At 38.8% G+C, this 17,009-nt stretch overlaps 1 protein-coding gene across 10 annotated transcripts in view; it reads right to left on the bottom strand.

Annotated features, from left to right (window-relative positions):
* The window catches only part of OSBPL8 (oxysterol binding protein like 8), a 95,976-nt gene that overhangs the window by 49,586 nt on the left and 29,381 nt on the right, over positions 1 to 17,009 (bottom strand). For 3 of the 10 annotated variants that reach the window (XM_052774297.1, XM_052774299.1, XM_052774300.1), the window contains exons 2-4: positions 13,308 to 13,413; positions 7,850 to 7,886; positions 2,206 to 2,343 (exon numbers count right to left, since the gene is read on the bottom strand). In XM_052774297.1, coding sequence (XP_052630257.1) covers positions 2,206 to 2,343; positions 7,850 to 7,886; positions 13,308 to 13,349 — 217 coding nt within the window. In that variant the 5' untranslated portion in view covers positions 13,350 to 13,413. Of the gene's footprint in view, positions 1 to 2,205; positions 2,344 to 7,849; positions 7,887 to 9,732; positions 9,930 to 13,307; positions 13,414 to 13,653; positions 13,674 to 17,009 lie in introns of those variants that run through there. The other 7 variants (XM_052774298.1, XM_052774301.1, XM_052774296.1 and 4 more) reach the window with 7 other exon arrangements.

The raw sequence follows: 17,009 nt of genomic DNA, 5'->3' as shown, positions 1-17,009 counted from the left end.
TACCCATGTCACAGCTCCCCTTTATATACATTTAATCAGTTCTTTGTAGACTGTATCACACATTTTTCTGTTTCAATTCTCTTTTATCCTGTGCCTAGCATGCTTTTGAATTGTTTATTTACATTACCCATCTCCTAAAGGTGCATTCAGGTGTCAATGACTACAAGTACCTCCATTTAGTTCATAGTAAATGTCTTTAAGTACTGTACCTAAACATTTCCCGTATTTCTGCATATTCTCATCACACAATACTACAGGTATATTGTAAACACCTTTGTTAATAGGATTTCAGTTACAACAGTCAGCCCCCAGTACTCCACCATTTTAAACTCTGTTCTGCTTCATGTTTTTCAGGCTGGCACAGCATCTCTTTTTCTCTATGTAATAAGCTCACATTTTCACCAGCACTGTAATTTTCCCATAGGAATAACTACGACAGAATAATCACCCAACTTCTAAATGTGGGTCAACCTCCTCCATAAAAAAATCAAACCTACGCCTCCCGAGCTGCAGATAGGCTAGAAGTTAGCAATTAAAGGTTGCTGAAGCCTAGCCCACATTTTACCTTTTCACTACTGAAATTGACTGCAAGCCATATTCCTTGTTTCATGAAACTACAGCCTCATTCCTAGTAGCGCTCCTGGAAGACTAAGTCAGTGATGACTGATGCTAAAAAAGGCACAGATAGATTTAACCAGCTTAAAATCACTTATATAAGCCCTGAAATAATCAGAGGAAAAAAAATCAGGAGAGAAGATCTAGTATCTGCAAGAAATTTGACGTAGCACAATCAAGTCTTAGTGCTTCTCAAGCCCATTTTAATGATTTTCCTATGAGTAAAAGCCCTTAAAAAAGCACAACAGTTTGACTTAATAAATTAGTGGGAATAGCAGGAAGATTTTACTAGAATATTCAAATACATTTATATAACTACAACATTAGTCTAGTAAGGGATACAACACAGTACGTAGAGAGAATAACCAAAAATTTCTTTAAACATAATAAAAATTACAAACAGGTTAAATATGTATATTCTACAGAAAATATTCTCCGATTAAGCACAATGCAAGCCAGAGAACATCAAGTGCTGTTCCAGTGAGATAACAGCAGCTTTGAGAAAAATATATGAAAGCCAGCTGTTCGTAGCACTGAAAAAACTACCATAATAATTCTTAAAATACACTAAAAGACTACCAGATTCAACATGGTAACAACTATCTTTGGTTTCAAAGTTTTTTTTTTATGTGAACGGTACTGAATGGGAAAACAGGAGAATGATTCAAAGTTACCTGAGACACTGCCTTTATTACTCTGATGGACTAATGTCATTACTTTGACAAAGCAAGCTATGGGAGTTAGGGAGGCTCATACCAAAAAAATCTCAGGAACACTACTCATGGCAAGAACTAAAGGAAGCATAGATGACTGGCATGGCTGCCATGAGTAAAAGGAGAGACAATATTAATAAAAAAAGGCTGAAGTTTTCACTAAGGACTCCACACACCATAACAAACATGTCTAATGATATCCTAGGCAATAAGACAACACAAGCAGTTTTAAATGCAAATAAGCACAGGGAGAGCAACTATTGCTTGGGGTTTTTTTGTGGTTGTTTTTTTTTTTTTAAACAGATATCAACATGTCAGGCCTGCTGATGAGTTTCACTTCACATCCCATCAGTTCACACGGATCCACCCAGTTTGTTTTCAACAGGTTTAGCAAGGCAGAGGGACTGTTTGAAAGCTGGCAAAAAGTAGTGCTGAGACTTCCCCCCCCCCCCCCCGCCCCTTTTCTTAAAGGGAAGGATCTTTCAGTAGAAGTAATTGTTAAAAGGTCTTTACACAAAGGTTCCAGGCTTAGGTCGTGTATCACACCACTTCAGTGTGAAGACACAACTTAAATACCTGAGACGTTAACATGACCATTAGTTACAGGATTACACACAGATAATGATTTACCATCAAGTGGACTGTTCTCCCACAAATCATAGCATGCTTTAATAAATTAGTGCACCACATAATGCATTTTTTTCTGTTTCAGATTAACACATAAGGATACAAAGAATTACATACAATAATTTCAATATGCTTTCTTCCTTACCTCTTCATTGTGAAAGACAGTGGTTTTGAATCAACATTTAGAACAGAAAATTAATGTCAGCATTTAAGTTCTTTAAAACCTCTGTAAAAAATAGCTTTGTCTTACCATGGCTATGGGTAGTTCCTGGGCTGAGAGATGGTTGGAGTAACTCTTTGGTTGGAGTAAAATAGGCTTCTTTCCCCTGGCGCTGGCTCATTTTTCCTGGAGTTAAAAGCTGTGATTCATCGCTGTTTGTTACCACTGCTGAAATACAAAATGGATGCTCGTTCAATGATGTTATGTGCTTGTGCATAGATTTCTATTAACAACTTCACTGCTATTTATGAAACTGGTATTCAAATGCTGTCTTGTGAAATTTTCCATTGTAGAAAATGAGGATTTCAAACCAGAGATTTGCTTTGAAAGGGATGGCAGAAAGAAGCTGACAAGACTGGTCTAAGACATGAGGCAGAAGGTGAAAACAAAAACTAGGAGGAAAGGCTGCCACTGAATACAGATACAGCACTGAGCTGTTACTTAACTTCTGAAACCCTGCTTTCTTCATCACTTTTGTGATAGTTCTTGGTTTAACTAGCCACAACGCAGCCAAGCCAGGAAATTACTTGCTAGATCAAGCTGTGCCACCATCCCAGAAAGCTAAGATGAACATATGTATGTACATCACAAGAAACAAGTCTTATTAATAAAGATCATGTATAGACTCTGTCAAGGCAAAGGCTTCAAGCGGAAGAATTACTCTCAAACCTTATCAGTCTGAAAGGCTTGTCTGACATCTTCTAGCTATTTATGAGATCACCTGGCCAGCCATCCTGTTTACAGTGTCTGTACATTTCCTTAAGCTGCACACAACAAAACTGGACCTTTTTTCGTAATGGAAGAATGGCTGACTCGGTAACACCTGGCCTGTGGAAGTAGATATACTGACAAAAAGAGATCAGAGGGGGAAACAAGAGGTGCTTACTAAAGAAGAGCCTGCCTAAAAGATTGAAACTTACTACGCTGCTCATTTTAAGAGTTCCCAAGCTTTCCTCAAATGATTTTAAAAGTTCAGCAGAAGATCTAGTCAAAACAAACAAGTTCTACTTTCTGGATGGACTCTGTGAAGTACAGAGGCCCTCTTCTTAGCTTGATCAGTACTATTATTACAGTAATGGAAACATTTTTTCAGCAAAGCCTAGAATGAACATAAGGCAGTATGGGGGGGGAGGGCGGAAGGTGCTTGAGTGTCTCCAAAGAAGAGCAATGAAGCTGGTGAAGCGTCTAGAGCACAAGTCTGATGAGGAGTGGCTGAAGGACCTGGGGTTGTTTAGCCTGGAGGAAAGGAGGCCCAGGGGAGACCTTATTGCTCTCTACAACTACCTGAAAGGAGGTTGTAGCCAGGTGTTGGTCTCTTCTCCCAAGTAACAAGTGATAGGACAAGAGATAATGGCCTCAAGTTGCACCAGGGGAGGTTTAGATTGGATATTAGGAAAAATTTCTTCACCAAAAGGGTTGTCACGCACTGGAACAGGCTGCCCAGGGAAGTGGTGGGGTCACCATCCCTGGAGGTATTTAAAAGACATGTAGACGTGGCACTTAGGGACATGGTTTAATGTTGGACTTGGCAGTGTTGGGTTAACGGGTGGACTCGATGATCTTTTCCAAGGTCTTTTCCAACATAAACAATTCTATGATTCTATGAAGAATGCAAGAATGCCAGGATACACACCTGTACTATTTTTCTACATCAGATAAACCATCTAAAGCTCTGCTCTGGACAAACTATACCCTATGCAGACTGCTGCTCAGGAAAAACACGTGAGGAGATGGACAAGTGAGGTAAAAAGCTCATTTTACCAGGTCAGAGTTCAAGTCTGTCAGTGCCAGAAGGCCAGCACTTCAAAGCAGTAACTGACTTTGCTCTTCTTGTAGTACCACCAAACTAGCTTTTTATTGTCCTACAGCTACAAGTAAGGGAAAAGGGGGGAGCAGGGCAGTTGCTGAAGTCTTGGGAAGGGACTGTACCACAAAAGGTCTGGTATCTGAAATGAAAAATAAAAGGGGGTGTGGGGTGTGTAGAAAACAGCTGCTTCACAGGCTCACACAAAACAGGTCCCTGCAGAGGGAGCGAGCTATACTTGTTTTAAAAATGTTTAAGGTACACCGAAGTAGCACCAGCTTTCAATCAACTAGCTGAAAGCTGCTCTCGAAGAGCCAGCGGCCATTTAGCTTCACAGGGAAGGGATTTCACAGCCCACCGTGCTCTGCGGGTGCCCCCGGCCGCTGCAGCGGGCAGTGCTCCAGCTCTGCGGGTGAGCTCCTCGCCTGCGTCGAGTACCTGCTCTGCAGCGGGAACTGCGCTAACAACCCTTTCTTGAGTGACCTGGGCAGCAGGCTCGTTTCTGTACGGGCAGCATGCAGCATGGCTCACTTTTCTTTAAGCTTTAAGCTTTGGGAATTCCAAAGGTTTCTTTAAGCTGTCAGGACGTGATCACTTCTCAGGCAGTACTTGCCAGTAATTTGCAGCATAAGCAAACTCTGCACACAAGTTCTACCAAAGCATGAACTGAATTCAGTGATGTTAACTCGGTAACACCCACAGGGTTACAAGCTTCAAGTTCACTATTAAATTCATGCTCCTTCATTAGTCTGCAGACTCAGTTTGGGTCCTGCCAAGACTGCTAGCACTAACAAAGGCTCCTTTCCTAAAAAACACAGTTTATGTATCACCTAACATAGAATATCTTGTGGTAATCATTTTGCATGCCTGGGGATTCAAGATGAACTTCTTAAATCAAGAGGGCTTTTGAGAAATTCAATCATCCTTCAGCTTTTATAGATTAGCAGTAGAGTTTTAAAATCTCTTTTTTATACAAAGCATTGTAAAAGTACTAAACAAACGGAAATAAATCAGTTAAGTACATAAATGTCTATCCACCACTGTAGCAGCCACTAGGAAGAATTTGTCCTCTTCCTTCAAAATGCCTCATCCTGATGCTCAGATGTTTGCTTTGGGTTGAGGGGAAAGACAGGGCAAGGCAGAACATTACCTGTTGCTTTGAGCAGGGGACAGTGAATAAGATTACTAAGAGGCTTTCATCTTTTCTCTATAAAAGACTGACTAATGACCTGATTTTTAGAGGTGCCTGTACAGTCACAGCTGTAAAATCAGCAGGACCTTCAGGAAGTTAATGATCTCTGTAAAGATATGCCAAGCATCTTATGGCAGGAGCTCTGGAACCTTAAAAGACAGAGATGGAAACAAAGAAAGCTATTACAAGGAAAAGGAAAAAGTGCTTAGAAAGGAGAGAGGAGGGGGAAAAGTTATGCTCATAACAAACCTGAGTTTTCAGGATGCCATTAAATCAAACACCTACCACTCGGAAGCAGATCTTTTTAAGAGCGTAGATTTAATTAGTACCTTTTAATAGATAACTCAGCAATTTGTAGAGGCTCCTTGGCTGCTGTTTATAGCTTCTGATGGACTGATTTTATAAACACTATAAAAATGTATGGTACATACTTAAGTCATCCATTTACTGACAATGTTTGACAGTCCTATAGCTAATTTTGAACTCATCTGAAGCACTGAATGATTTTATCCTGGAATTTCATTACATTCACAGAATAAAACCAACAGTGATCCTGAAAGAGATCAATGGTCATTTACTCTAGTGACCTTGCTCACTTGTGAAATAAAACTTAGCACAAATGAATAAATGATGTTTCTAGTCAAACATGTTTTATTTGCCCAAAACACCAAACTGAAACTTAAAGTTTTAGATTCACTTGTCCCCATGTACCTGCAGTGAAATCTTGGCAAACTAATCAAAAGTGTAAGTCTCAAAAACCACACTCAGTTTCTAACCTTCAAAGCACTCACACTTTCTAGTGAGTTTTGGTGAGGACAATCAAAATATGATTTTTTTTTTTTAAATGTTCCTGGGGAACACCTCACTTACAGAAATGATCAGAGGGCTCGAAGATGTCTCCTACGAAGAAAGGTGACAGAGTTGGGGCTGTTCAGCCTGGAGTAGAGAAGACTTCAGAAAGACCCCACTGGAGGCTTTCAATATACAAAGAGGGCTTATCAGACAGACAGAGAAAGACTTTTTACCAAGACCTGTAGCAACAGGACAAGGGGCAATGGTTTTAAACTGAAAGAGGATAGATTTAGATTGGACATATGGAAGAAATTTTTTACTACGAGGGTGGTGAGGCACTGGAAGAGGTTGCCCAGAGAGGTTGTGGCTGCCCCATCCCTGGGAGTGTTCAAGGCCAGGCTGGATGGGGCTTTGAGCAACCTGGTCTAGTGGAAGGTGTCCCTGCCTATGGCAGGGGCATTGGACTAGATGATCTTTAAAAGTCCCTTCCAACCCAAACCATTCTATGATTCTAATTCTTCTCAGGTTTCACGTGCCATCTCTGCAACTTGAAAGATGGATTTGTTAGGCATATGCTCAACGTGTCTGACAAGACCTACAATAGCATGGCCAACCATTCCTTTCACTCAAAGGCCTCAAACTGGTGATTGATTTTTAGACTTTCACTCAGGCTTCAGAGCACTCATCCAAGAGAAAGACGACCTCCGTTAATCCCTTCCTTTACCTGAGTGAGTTTAAACCCATACCATCTACCTCCTTGAAGATGAGCAGAGGGTTATTTTAGAGAAGAAACGTCAATTAGTAAATATCAAAGCCTCCTTGCAACTCTTTGGAGGGCACATTTCAATACCAACAGAACTATTAGAGTTGATAATACATGCTTTGTTCCATTTCCACATACTGGCCATAAAATTACTAAAATACAGTTTGTCAGTATGATTCATGCATCAGAAGAAACACAAATTGTGGTCTTTACAGCCAATTTATTTAATCAGATAAAGCTATGAAAAAAAATTATATCTGAAGTGGCAGATTCCCAGTTCTTCTGTTTCTATAACGAGCATGTCAAAGTGCCTACACTCTTGAAAATAGCACAAGGACATCAGATATAGGAGCAGGTTTATTATAATTCAATCCTGCATTATTTTTTGATGTCTATAATAAGTGGTATCAGCTAAGACCATGGCTTCTGCACAGATTTCTCACTAAAAAGAAAGAATTTGTACCTGCACCTTTCCCTTCCCCGCATACACAGACTCTTAATCCCAGATTATTCTGCCAATCCTACGATCATACTAACACCCACGAACCAATGGCACTAATAAGTCTTTGGCTGTGTGCACACACATATATACACACACTGAAGTTTTCCCTATCACCACATCAGATCCAATCCTTATTTGAGTATTACAGTATACACACCTGTTCATTTCTGAAGATGTAAAGTTACTGAAATCAAGTGAAACATATAGCACTATAAACAGACAAGCTCAAAAATAAAACTTGTTTCTGAACCATTATTTCCATGTCTTTATTATCTATACTACAATAACATTTGAAGGTTTCATTTCAAACTGACAAATATATCTTTTTCTCTTCCAGATAAGTAATTTAAAAGACTTATTTTTTTCTAGCCATCACTGGGAGAGGTGAAGAATAAATTTTTCCCACTAAAAAAAAAAAAAAAAAAGGTTCATGTAGGGAAACATTTAGATGAGTATATGCCAGGTAAAATACTTTTCCAACAGTAAATTTTCATTGTACTTGAGCTTCTCAATTACAGTACGGAAGAAAACATAGCATTTAGCCCAGCAGCCTATATGTAAAGATACATGCTAATTATGAACATATGTGCAAACATACTGTAGGAGGGGGGAGTCACTTACTTGATGGTCCATGAGAGTCTCTGTTATCACCATGATGCTGTGTACACATACAATTGAAGAACGAAGAACAGCAAACATAAAAATCCAGGCCAGGAAGAAGCAAGTGCACAAAAGCAGCAGCAGCAGCGGGAAAGAAGAAGGACAATGAAAACAGTGTTAGTTCATAACTAAAATAAAACATGCACCTCAATACCAAAGGCAAGACCTCAAGAGACTTAGCAGTTCAGAAAAGTTGAAGCAACAAAACTGACAAATATGCTTATAGCGAAGCCATTATTAGAAGCCATCATCATATATGGTTAGTAAACAGCAACTGCCCCAACTGCTAATTCTGAGTAGAACCTCTCCATCAGCAATTTAGTGCTCATATAACTTGATACACAATATATTTTAAGAAATTTTTAGCTGGAATGTTTTCAGAAGACTAAAGCTCTGAAGAAAGCTGAAATAACACAAAATTTGTTTCCAAAACCGCCCACTTTCAGACAGGTGTTTTGGAAAGACAAAAACTTTTAAGCCTTCAGTAATGTGCGAGCACCCACCAATGCCAGATCCAAGCCTAACTGCTTTTGCACACAAACACAAACTTAGAAGCCACAGATTCAGTTCATCTACAAACACAGGTAACATTTTAAATTGCTTAGGATGGAAGACAAGCAGTGCAGTTTTAAATTTAAGAGGATATTTTATATCAAAGTATTTCCAAAGAATCAAGTTGTATAAAAAAAATTATCTCTGTCCCACTGAATGCATCAAATATAGGCACTACAGGAGAGTAATTACATAGTAGTAGTCTGTAATCCTTTCTGACATTTGATCTGGAATCTTCTATAAATCATTGCTACCCAAGGCTATAAAAACCAGAGCCCAGATCCCACTGTGCTCAGCCGTGTACAGATGTAAGGTAAGTTCCACCTACGTCTTAAAGGATTTACTACATTTGAAACCCACAAATAACAGAAAAGGAGGAGAAAACAAGCATACTGATCAGCATAAATATTTGCTCTTTAAAAATAAAATAAATCCAAACATGCTGTATCTTCTGTATCCCAAACAAAAAACTTCTGCTCCATAAAGGAGAGAAATCCTTGCCCTGCCTTAAAGAGGATCCAATCTTGCCTCTCTGTTATCAGTACTAAACAGCAGGAAACGTAAAAAAGAAAAATAAAAATATCAGCAAGCAGGAGTCTTGTCTTACACTCCTGATCTCAAAACACAGATTTTTATCCCTCACAGCTGCCTGGGGGTGTTAAACTGACACTGCAACACGCAAATGTAAAGCACTGCAATAAGAATACTACAATTGCAGTACACATCATTGGAAAGGTGAGGGAACCCTTCTTTCATAATTTTGCACCTTCTGGAAATGGACTTGGTTAAACAAGAGAAGCTGAAATAAATTATAAGTGCACTTGGTAAACAACCTTCTATCCCTGTCAGAGACTAAATTTAGGTCAAAGAGTGAAACACTGCTAAGGGAACCCATGAACTTAGCAGACAGGTTTACATACTAGCACATGAAACACATTCAAGAATTCAACTGTTTTCAAGGCAAAGTGTTTCTTCTTAATGTACAGGTAGCATGCTACAGACTAGGAAACAATTTGTTTGGACTGGAACTGTATTGCCCTACGCTGCTTTTAGATTCAGGGGAATAGTGACTGACAAGAGAGCAAGATAAAGGAGTTTGCAGTAACTGTACAGAGATCCAGCAACTGACTGAAGGACTGGGAGGGAACACCACTATTCAGCACGGGTCTGCTTTATTTCACACTAAAAGTTGGAAAGCAAGAGAAGAGAACTGGAAAAATAAATTGTTAACAGACATACAGGATCAAAAGTTTGAGACTCAGACAGCATGTTCACCCACAGTGCGTACTTACGCGTTGAAGAAATGGAGTGAAAAAGCACTGCAGCAGGTCCTGTCTCACTGCCTGCCTCTCAAGCAGCCTTGACCAAGATACAACGTGACACCACAGAGCAGGGCAATCTGTCACCCGAGACGATGCAGGGGCTTTTTTATGTAAATATTTTAGCATTGCATGGTTAATCCTATGAACTGGTACAAACAGCTCCTACGCCAGAGGCTGAAACACAAGCCTGTCTAACTCTGTCCCTGATCTTCTCCAACAGACATTCTGTTTACACACCAAACTGCCTCCGTTGCTGGTCAACCCCGTCTCTTGATTAGAACTATTTGGGCCTGTGTATTTACCTAAAACCTGCAGAATATATATTTCGAAATATCGATGCAAGAAGTAAAGATACTGAAATGAGACTATTTCGGCCAGAAAGACCTCTTCGTGTTCCAACAGCCTATTACACCTCTATCATCTGCAATTCATATCATTGCAGATCGGGGATTCAAACCCCTAAGGGAACAAAAAATGACAGTTTTACTACTTCAATGTTTTCTCTGAAAAGAATGCCCTCAGGGCATTCCTGTCCATTATCTTGCACAATTTTTTATTCTAAATATATAAAATTAAGAGAAAGATATGCTTATTTCCAGAGACACAGCCAACCCTTATTTTCACATTTAATTGATGACTTTGATTACAGATTACAGAACAAGTCCTTTGATAAGGGAGGTTCTCAACACTACATGACTGATTTAGCTTCTGCTGAGGCACAATTAGTTAAAAATGTTACTATCAAACATACAAAACCTAGCCCTCCTCCCAGTAAAGTTTTAGATTAAGACTAAGGAATAAAACCAGCAATATAAACCATCACATGAGACGATAGCCATAATTCTGTTTTCATACAAAAGCAACTCCGTGCTTCAGAAAAATGCTATTTTTAGACATTCATTTCTCAGAAATAAAGCTTATAACAACTGCTACTAAACCTAGAATTATATCTGCCAATTTGTCTTATAAAACAAAATCCTTTTCCTGTTGAAGATTAGGCTAAAAGCAAAAACATATGTCACGCTAGCACATCTGAATCTCACACTACAAAAGATGCTTGTTAAACATACTTACTAGATTTACAATCTAAACCTACAGCTAAATTCTTAATAGAGTTTAAATGCACTTTTTAAAGCCAAGTTAGAGTTTTCACCCTGCTGAAGACAGACTTTTCCTGAAAGCAGTCTCTAATACAAGTAGATCACTAAGATTAATCATGTTACATATAAATTCAGGACCACTAACCCAGCCCGCAAAGCTGACCAGAGAAGAGGACCTCTATTCTATGCTTCAAGGAAAAAAGGTACTTCTATGTCTGCTGATGTATTTAAATAGCAAGGACTGACTGTACAAGTTATATCAAAGGCAACATATTTATGAAATATATGTTTTGGTAAAAATTAGCGCCAACTAGAAAGTTTTCTAAAAAAAAATGTATTTAGAAAAAGAATGGTTTACACCAAACATTCCCATGTAATGTTCTGAGTTCTGGGCCAGTGAGGCTTGTTTAAATTAAATTATTATTTTATAGAAAAATAGGCAAAAACTGTTCTCAAACAAGAACTTAAACTAAAGTGTCTACTATTTTGCATTGCTTTAATGGTGCCAGATTACAAAAGTAGTTTGCTGAGCTGTGATAACATTTGTGTTCAGATACAGTATATATCAACCTAGTTATTAGACAGGAAAAGCATTTCATGTAAGACTTTTCTCCCTAGACTGATTCTGGAAAGAAAAGCCCATAACATTAAGTTCTGTGATCTCCTCCTCTTTCTTTTACACGCAAGCCAAAAAACACATTAGAAAGCTGACACCTCTAAAAAGGGTTTTTTCAGGTACCTCCTAGAAACCCCCCAAAGGACTTAAACCATGTAGCAAAACGTTGATCAGTATTCTTCATACATGTTCGCAATTCATGTATTTCATTATTCTTAATCAGACAAACGGAACTTAAAAAATAAATTAAATTGCAGCTAGAAGTCTGGAATACTGAAATATCTCAAATGTGACCCTTCAAACAATTTAAAATTCTGGGAAGTGTCAAAATTTGCATACACTCAAGGTCTTCAAAATTACTGGGTCCAATCTCTTTTAAAATATATGCACGTTGTTTTGGGGGTTTTTTTTATATTTCAGTTTCAATTTTTTACTATGGTGTACACCAGACCAAGTATATTAGACTCCCAAATAAGCTTTCCAAAATGTTTTTAACAGCTGTAGTGCAACACAAAAACTTTACATTGTAACTGCAATTAAGATAGGCAATTATCCCACTAAATGATATTTTGGTAAGACATGTTTAGAGTAGCCAGGCACAGTATACCATCAGTTAAAAAAAATTATTCTGACATGACACTTCAGGTGCCTAAGTATATAGGATGAAAGGCAAATCTATCCTTACACTTAGCATTCTTCTGAAGCAGACTTGGTAAAACATATAGAGTCTCATTTCAAGATACCTTCTTAAAATCATGCTATTGTGAAAGCATGTCACAAAACTAGCACATTTCGAGTTACTTTAAAGTTTTTGTAAACTGGTACTTTTTTTTTATTGTAGGAAACAAGCAGCACAGCAACTCAATTGACAGGTTTTTTTAAAAAAAAAATATCCTATTGCACAGCTGACAGATGATACTTATAGCATATTGTGCCTGGGATATAAATGCATTGGCCCCACAACAAATCAATGGATCTGTGTATTACAGAAAAAAGCCAAGGATTTTCTTAGAGCACTGCATAATAGCTTGTCTCCAAATCCATCACTTAAGATAAAAACACTAATAAAACACTTGATCAAATTAATAGGTCTATGTAGTAGCTGAACCATCACAAATAAAGTTTGTCACTAATGAGGTGTTAAACTTGAGCTTCGCTTCAGTTACAGAAAAGATATCCTATTTTGCCTTTGGGAGGCAGTGCTTTGTATCAGAAAGCAGCTTTGGAAACTAAAAAACATTTCCTGCTTCAGCTATTAGAGTGCTTCCACATAACACAGCTTGTGGAAAAATTAAATTCTTAAATAATTTCAGCATTATGATGATGATGAAGTGTCATATTACCCACTAGCCTTTCCTGTTTTTAAATTGTGCTTAGAAGGAAAGAGCTGGTATTTTCACTACTTCAGAAATTTTATAATCAGCACAGTTTATCAACTCTTACACCTGAAATGACTCTGGTAACATATAATATTCACTCCTCCTGCCTTTTCTGCTCCTCATTCCACCAAGAAATACCTTATTTTTTCTTTTGTCCATAGTCACTAACTGGTAAAGTGCCAGTGAGTACAACTGAGAGGAATACCTTTTTCTTTTGGGACTCACAGACACCGAGGATCAAATCCAGTAACAAAATATTTCTTGACAACCGGTCCTCTTGCCATGAGAATCTAGCAAATGATGGGTGATACTACACGATATTCCAAATGCATTCACCAGAAAAGTATCAATTCAAACCAAACTAGAACAGCTTCAAGCTGTTTAATTCTTTCCCTGCAAAAGCACCTTCATGTTCATCCAATTACATGAAGCCACGTTTAAGCTACTCACTGAATTTCTATCAAGTTCCCCATCAACCGGAACGGTCTCCATGCTGAAAGGGTGTGTTGTCTGCCTCTCCGTCAGTTAGAGTTCGTCCATCCTGGTACTCGAGATCCTGGAGGGGGGCAAAAAAAAAAAAAAAATTAATAATTCACTTCCAATGGCTGAAATCCATTAAAAAGCTACGCGCTCTCTCTCTCTCCTCTATGTTTTAAGAGGATAAATAGTCTCCTATTGTAAACTGTGTATATTACAGTTCCTTGCAAAACATGCTCATTACCTATAAAAATCAACTTTTTAGGAATGAAGGGAGAAAAGAGTTTCAAATGAAACAGCCAAAACAAAAGCTGCTCACAGAGGCAAGCATTTACTTTTAACCACGCTTACATCAAATAAGGAAGAGTTATGCTGGAAGAATACAAGAAAAAAAAAAAAAAAAATACCCCAGCAGCACACCACTCCCACCCTGCAGGCATGTGGACACAAGCTGTTTGGGTACATAAATGCTATTCTGGAGCAGAGTTTTGGGCTTCCCAGCATAACTCCAGAAACAGCCACATTTTGCTTTGTGGAACAGACACACAGAAATTAAATCATTTGTGCAAACCAGCACCCTCTGAGGCAGAGCAGGCGCTCAGCTAGCAGTCACCACACACAGCCAGAAAGCAATGCCTCGTTCTCAAGACACTTCCTATTTACTTTTTTTGCTAGAAAATGAAAGCTACAATAAACCCTATTATTCACACCACATTTGAAGTCACCAGTGAGACCAGAAAACAGTTTGAAATCAAGCAAAACTCAGTGGAAAAAACATGCCTTAACTGTTCATTCATTTAGTGGGTTTCAGGAGCGAAGCAGATCAAAATGGGTTGTCTACAGAGATGCCCATCTACAGCCCATTGCTCTGCTTCTTTCTCAGCAAAAGATACAAGCAGATGAGAAGGCTGTAAGCTGGCCTGTTCAAAACACTAGAAACCAGTATCACGCAGGGAGAACACCCTGCGGTCCCACCCTCCACGAAGCCATGTTCACACTGCCCTTCTCACCAGCCAGAACAAGTGTTTAATCAGAGAATTAGCTCAAGGATTTTTTTTGTTTGTTTTCTTTCTTTCTTTTTGTCTTGGGTGGGGTGGAGGGGCAGGAAGCAGCTAAGTTACAAACCAGACTGCTAAACCAACACTTGTGCAAGAGCAGGGTAGCATGGAGATGGTGACTTTTTTTTTAAGCTACAGTGCTAGCATATTGTTCTTAGGGTATACATCAAGCTACGACTTCAGCTCAAGCTTTAGCAGAAACAGATTAACTGAGGACAGAGGGGTGAGGTGGGAGGAGGCATCACAGCCTCCCCAGGGAGCTTGAGGAGCATCCTGGGTGCAGGGGGACAGAAGGCGGCACAAGGAGAGGACCAGGACAGTACACAACAAGAGCTTGCGGTTCAAAGCCTGCCTCGGGAAATATGCACTCATGAAAACAAATCTCACTATAAAGAGCAACCATTTGTTCAACTGCTTTCAATGTTTTCATTACAATATTTTTTGTTCTTGTATTATGTAAAGCACATTAGAATTAAAAATCCCTTAGGAAGAACATACAGTATTAACACACTATAGCAAGTTACCATAACATATGCCATAAAACACAAAAGGAAGCATTAATAAAAAGTTTAACAAAACAACTGCATGCTAAAGAAACTACAAAGTTTATAGCTGCCTATGACTCAGTTCAAAGGACCGACGAGGATCTTACTGAAGTACCTGAGTAATTACCGTGGTGGCACCTAACTGGGAAGCGTATGGCTAGATGTTTTCAAGTAAATTAGAAACAGTAGACATCTGAAGGGAGATGACTACAAGTGATTAATTTGCATTAATAAAATGAAAAATGACATTACCACAGAAAGAGGAATTCACCCCAGAAGTTCTGTTTCCCAGGGTGGCAGGCACTGCAACACGCGCCTTCCACACACCAGCACAGGGATGCAGAATTGGGTAATGACTCTTGGAGACTGCTCATTGTCATCTCTCCCCCACACACCCATTTTAGGTTCTATTATTAGCAGGCAATTCAGCAGCACCAGGCTGCATACATTTTCAATTTATGGAAACACTAAACTCTCTTAAACAAGATGAAAAATGAGTGGCATTGCAAACAGATGTATACACTGATATCTAACACAGTTAGTCAGCTTTTTTAGTTACACAAACTTGCAACAATACTGAAGTTATCCAAATAAACAGGTCTTTCCTGACACAAGAACATTCACACTAAAACAGTTTTAAACCCATCTCTATTTTGAACAGAAATTTTTAAACTCTTAATTTTTACTGTCAACACTTCTGGTGTATTCTGCTCCTCCATTTGTTCACATGACCACAGCCACCACATCCTTCCTCACCTCAGTCTCAGGAGTACTATCATCAGACAGATAGCCTAACTTCTAATTCTTAGCAGTCATGGTCATCCATGGTCCCCATGAAACTCATAATCCAGCAGGATCCCAAAGACTGCAGAGAAGTTATCTGGGAGACGGAGGGGGAAAATTCTGCCTGCTCATGTTTGAACAGACACACAGAGTAAAGCAGGTGCAGAAATGGTTAAGGACTACCTTCCCCCACATTGTTTAGCTTATGAGCAGCCAGCTGGCTTGGCTTATTTTTCTTGGCAAAATGAAGGCTGAAAGTGAACAATGTTGCTTCTGAAATATGCCAAAATAAACACCAAGGAGGGAAAAAGGATCTCTCAGCAAAACAATGTTGCCAGAAAGGCAAGTAAGTATGAACTTAGACAAGAGATTTATTTTGAAAATTATAGAATGCTTCCAACCATCCAAGCCCAAGGCTTTGAAACAACCTTCCAATCAATGTAAGGAAGGGGAATTTATTTATTTGTAAATGCAGCCAGGTCATTATGAAGTGTGCTTCCATGAGTAAGTGAGCTCTTTTCTACTTCAGCAAGATTAGATGTGAAGACACAACCCCAAATTTAAAAACTCATCTTTTTAGCTTTCGGGGGACATTTACAACATGCCTTTGCTGCTCTCTCCATATTCACAAGTGTTTGCAATTTGGTTGTCTGCCTGGTTGGTTGGTTTGGAGCTTTAGTTAACAGATGTTCCTACTTCACAATCACAACTCTTAAGAGCTTAAATGTTCAGAAGGGCACATGCAAATTGAAATTATTTGAAAAAAATTATATGATGGCATCCCAGCTAATCACCTATGTTTCTTTTATAGATGATGGATACAAACAGGAACTTAGAAAGGTATTGCTCATTTTAAAGCAGCTGTACCAATTGGACAAATCATGCCATAAAATAAGCTATTTCTCTCCCACTATGAAGAGGATCTAGGGTGATTAGCTCAGAAGCATATATTTAAAGCAGAAGGGAAATGCATCCCACTTACCACATGATCGACAACCTGTCATGTTAACATCTGTATTTCATCTTAATTTATTTTAACAGATTGCTTCAGACATTGGTAGTTTTTGTAACAGTCTGGTTTTCAGTGAGCTACACCTCAAGAATAGGAAAACTCTGCTTGGGTCTCTGATAGAAGCAAAGGACAGCATGCATAAATGAAAGCTAGTACTCTGTGTGAAGAGGATTTTATCTAACTATCTATACATACACATACTCAAATGTCTTATGTGACTTCCTACCTCTGCCTAACTCCCACCCTTTAAAAAAAAGTATCTCAAAAGCTGTAAGAG

This window comes from Harpia harpyja, chromosome 23 (genome assembly GCF_026419915.1).
Source record: "Harpia harpyja isolate bHarHar1 chromosome 23, bHarHar1 primary haplotype, whole genome shotgun sequence".
Lineage (NCBI taxonomy): Eukaryota > Metazoa > Chordata > Aves > Accipitriformes > Accipitridae > Harpia > Harpia harpyja.
The sequence above is the reverse complement of the archived record's forward strand: the minus strand, read 5'-3'. Positions and strand labels throughout refer to the sequence as shown.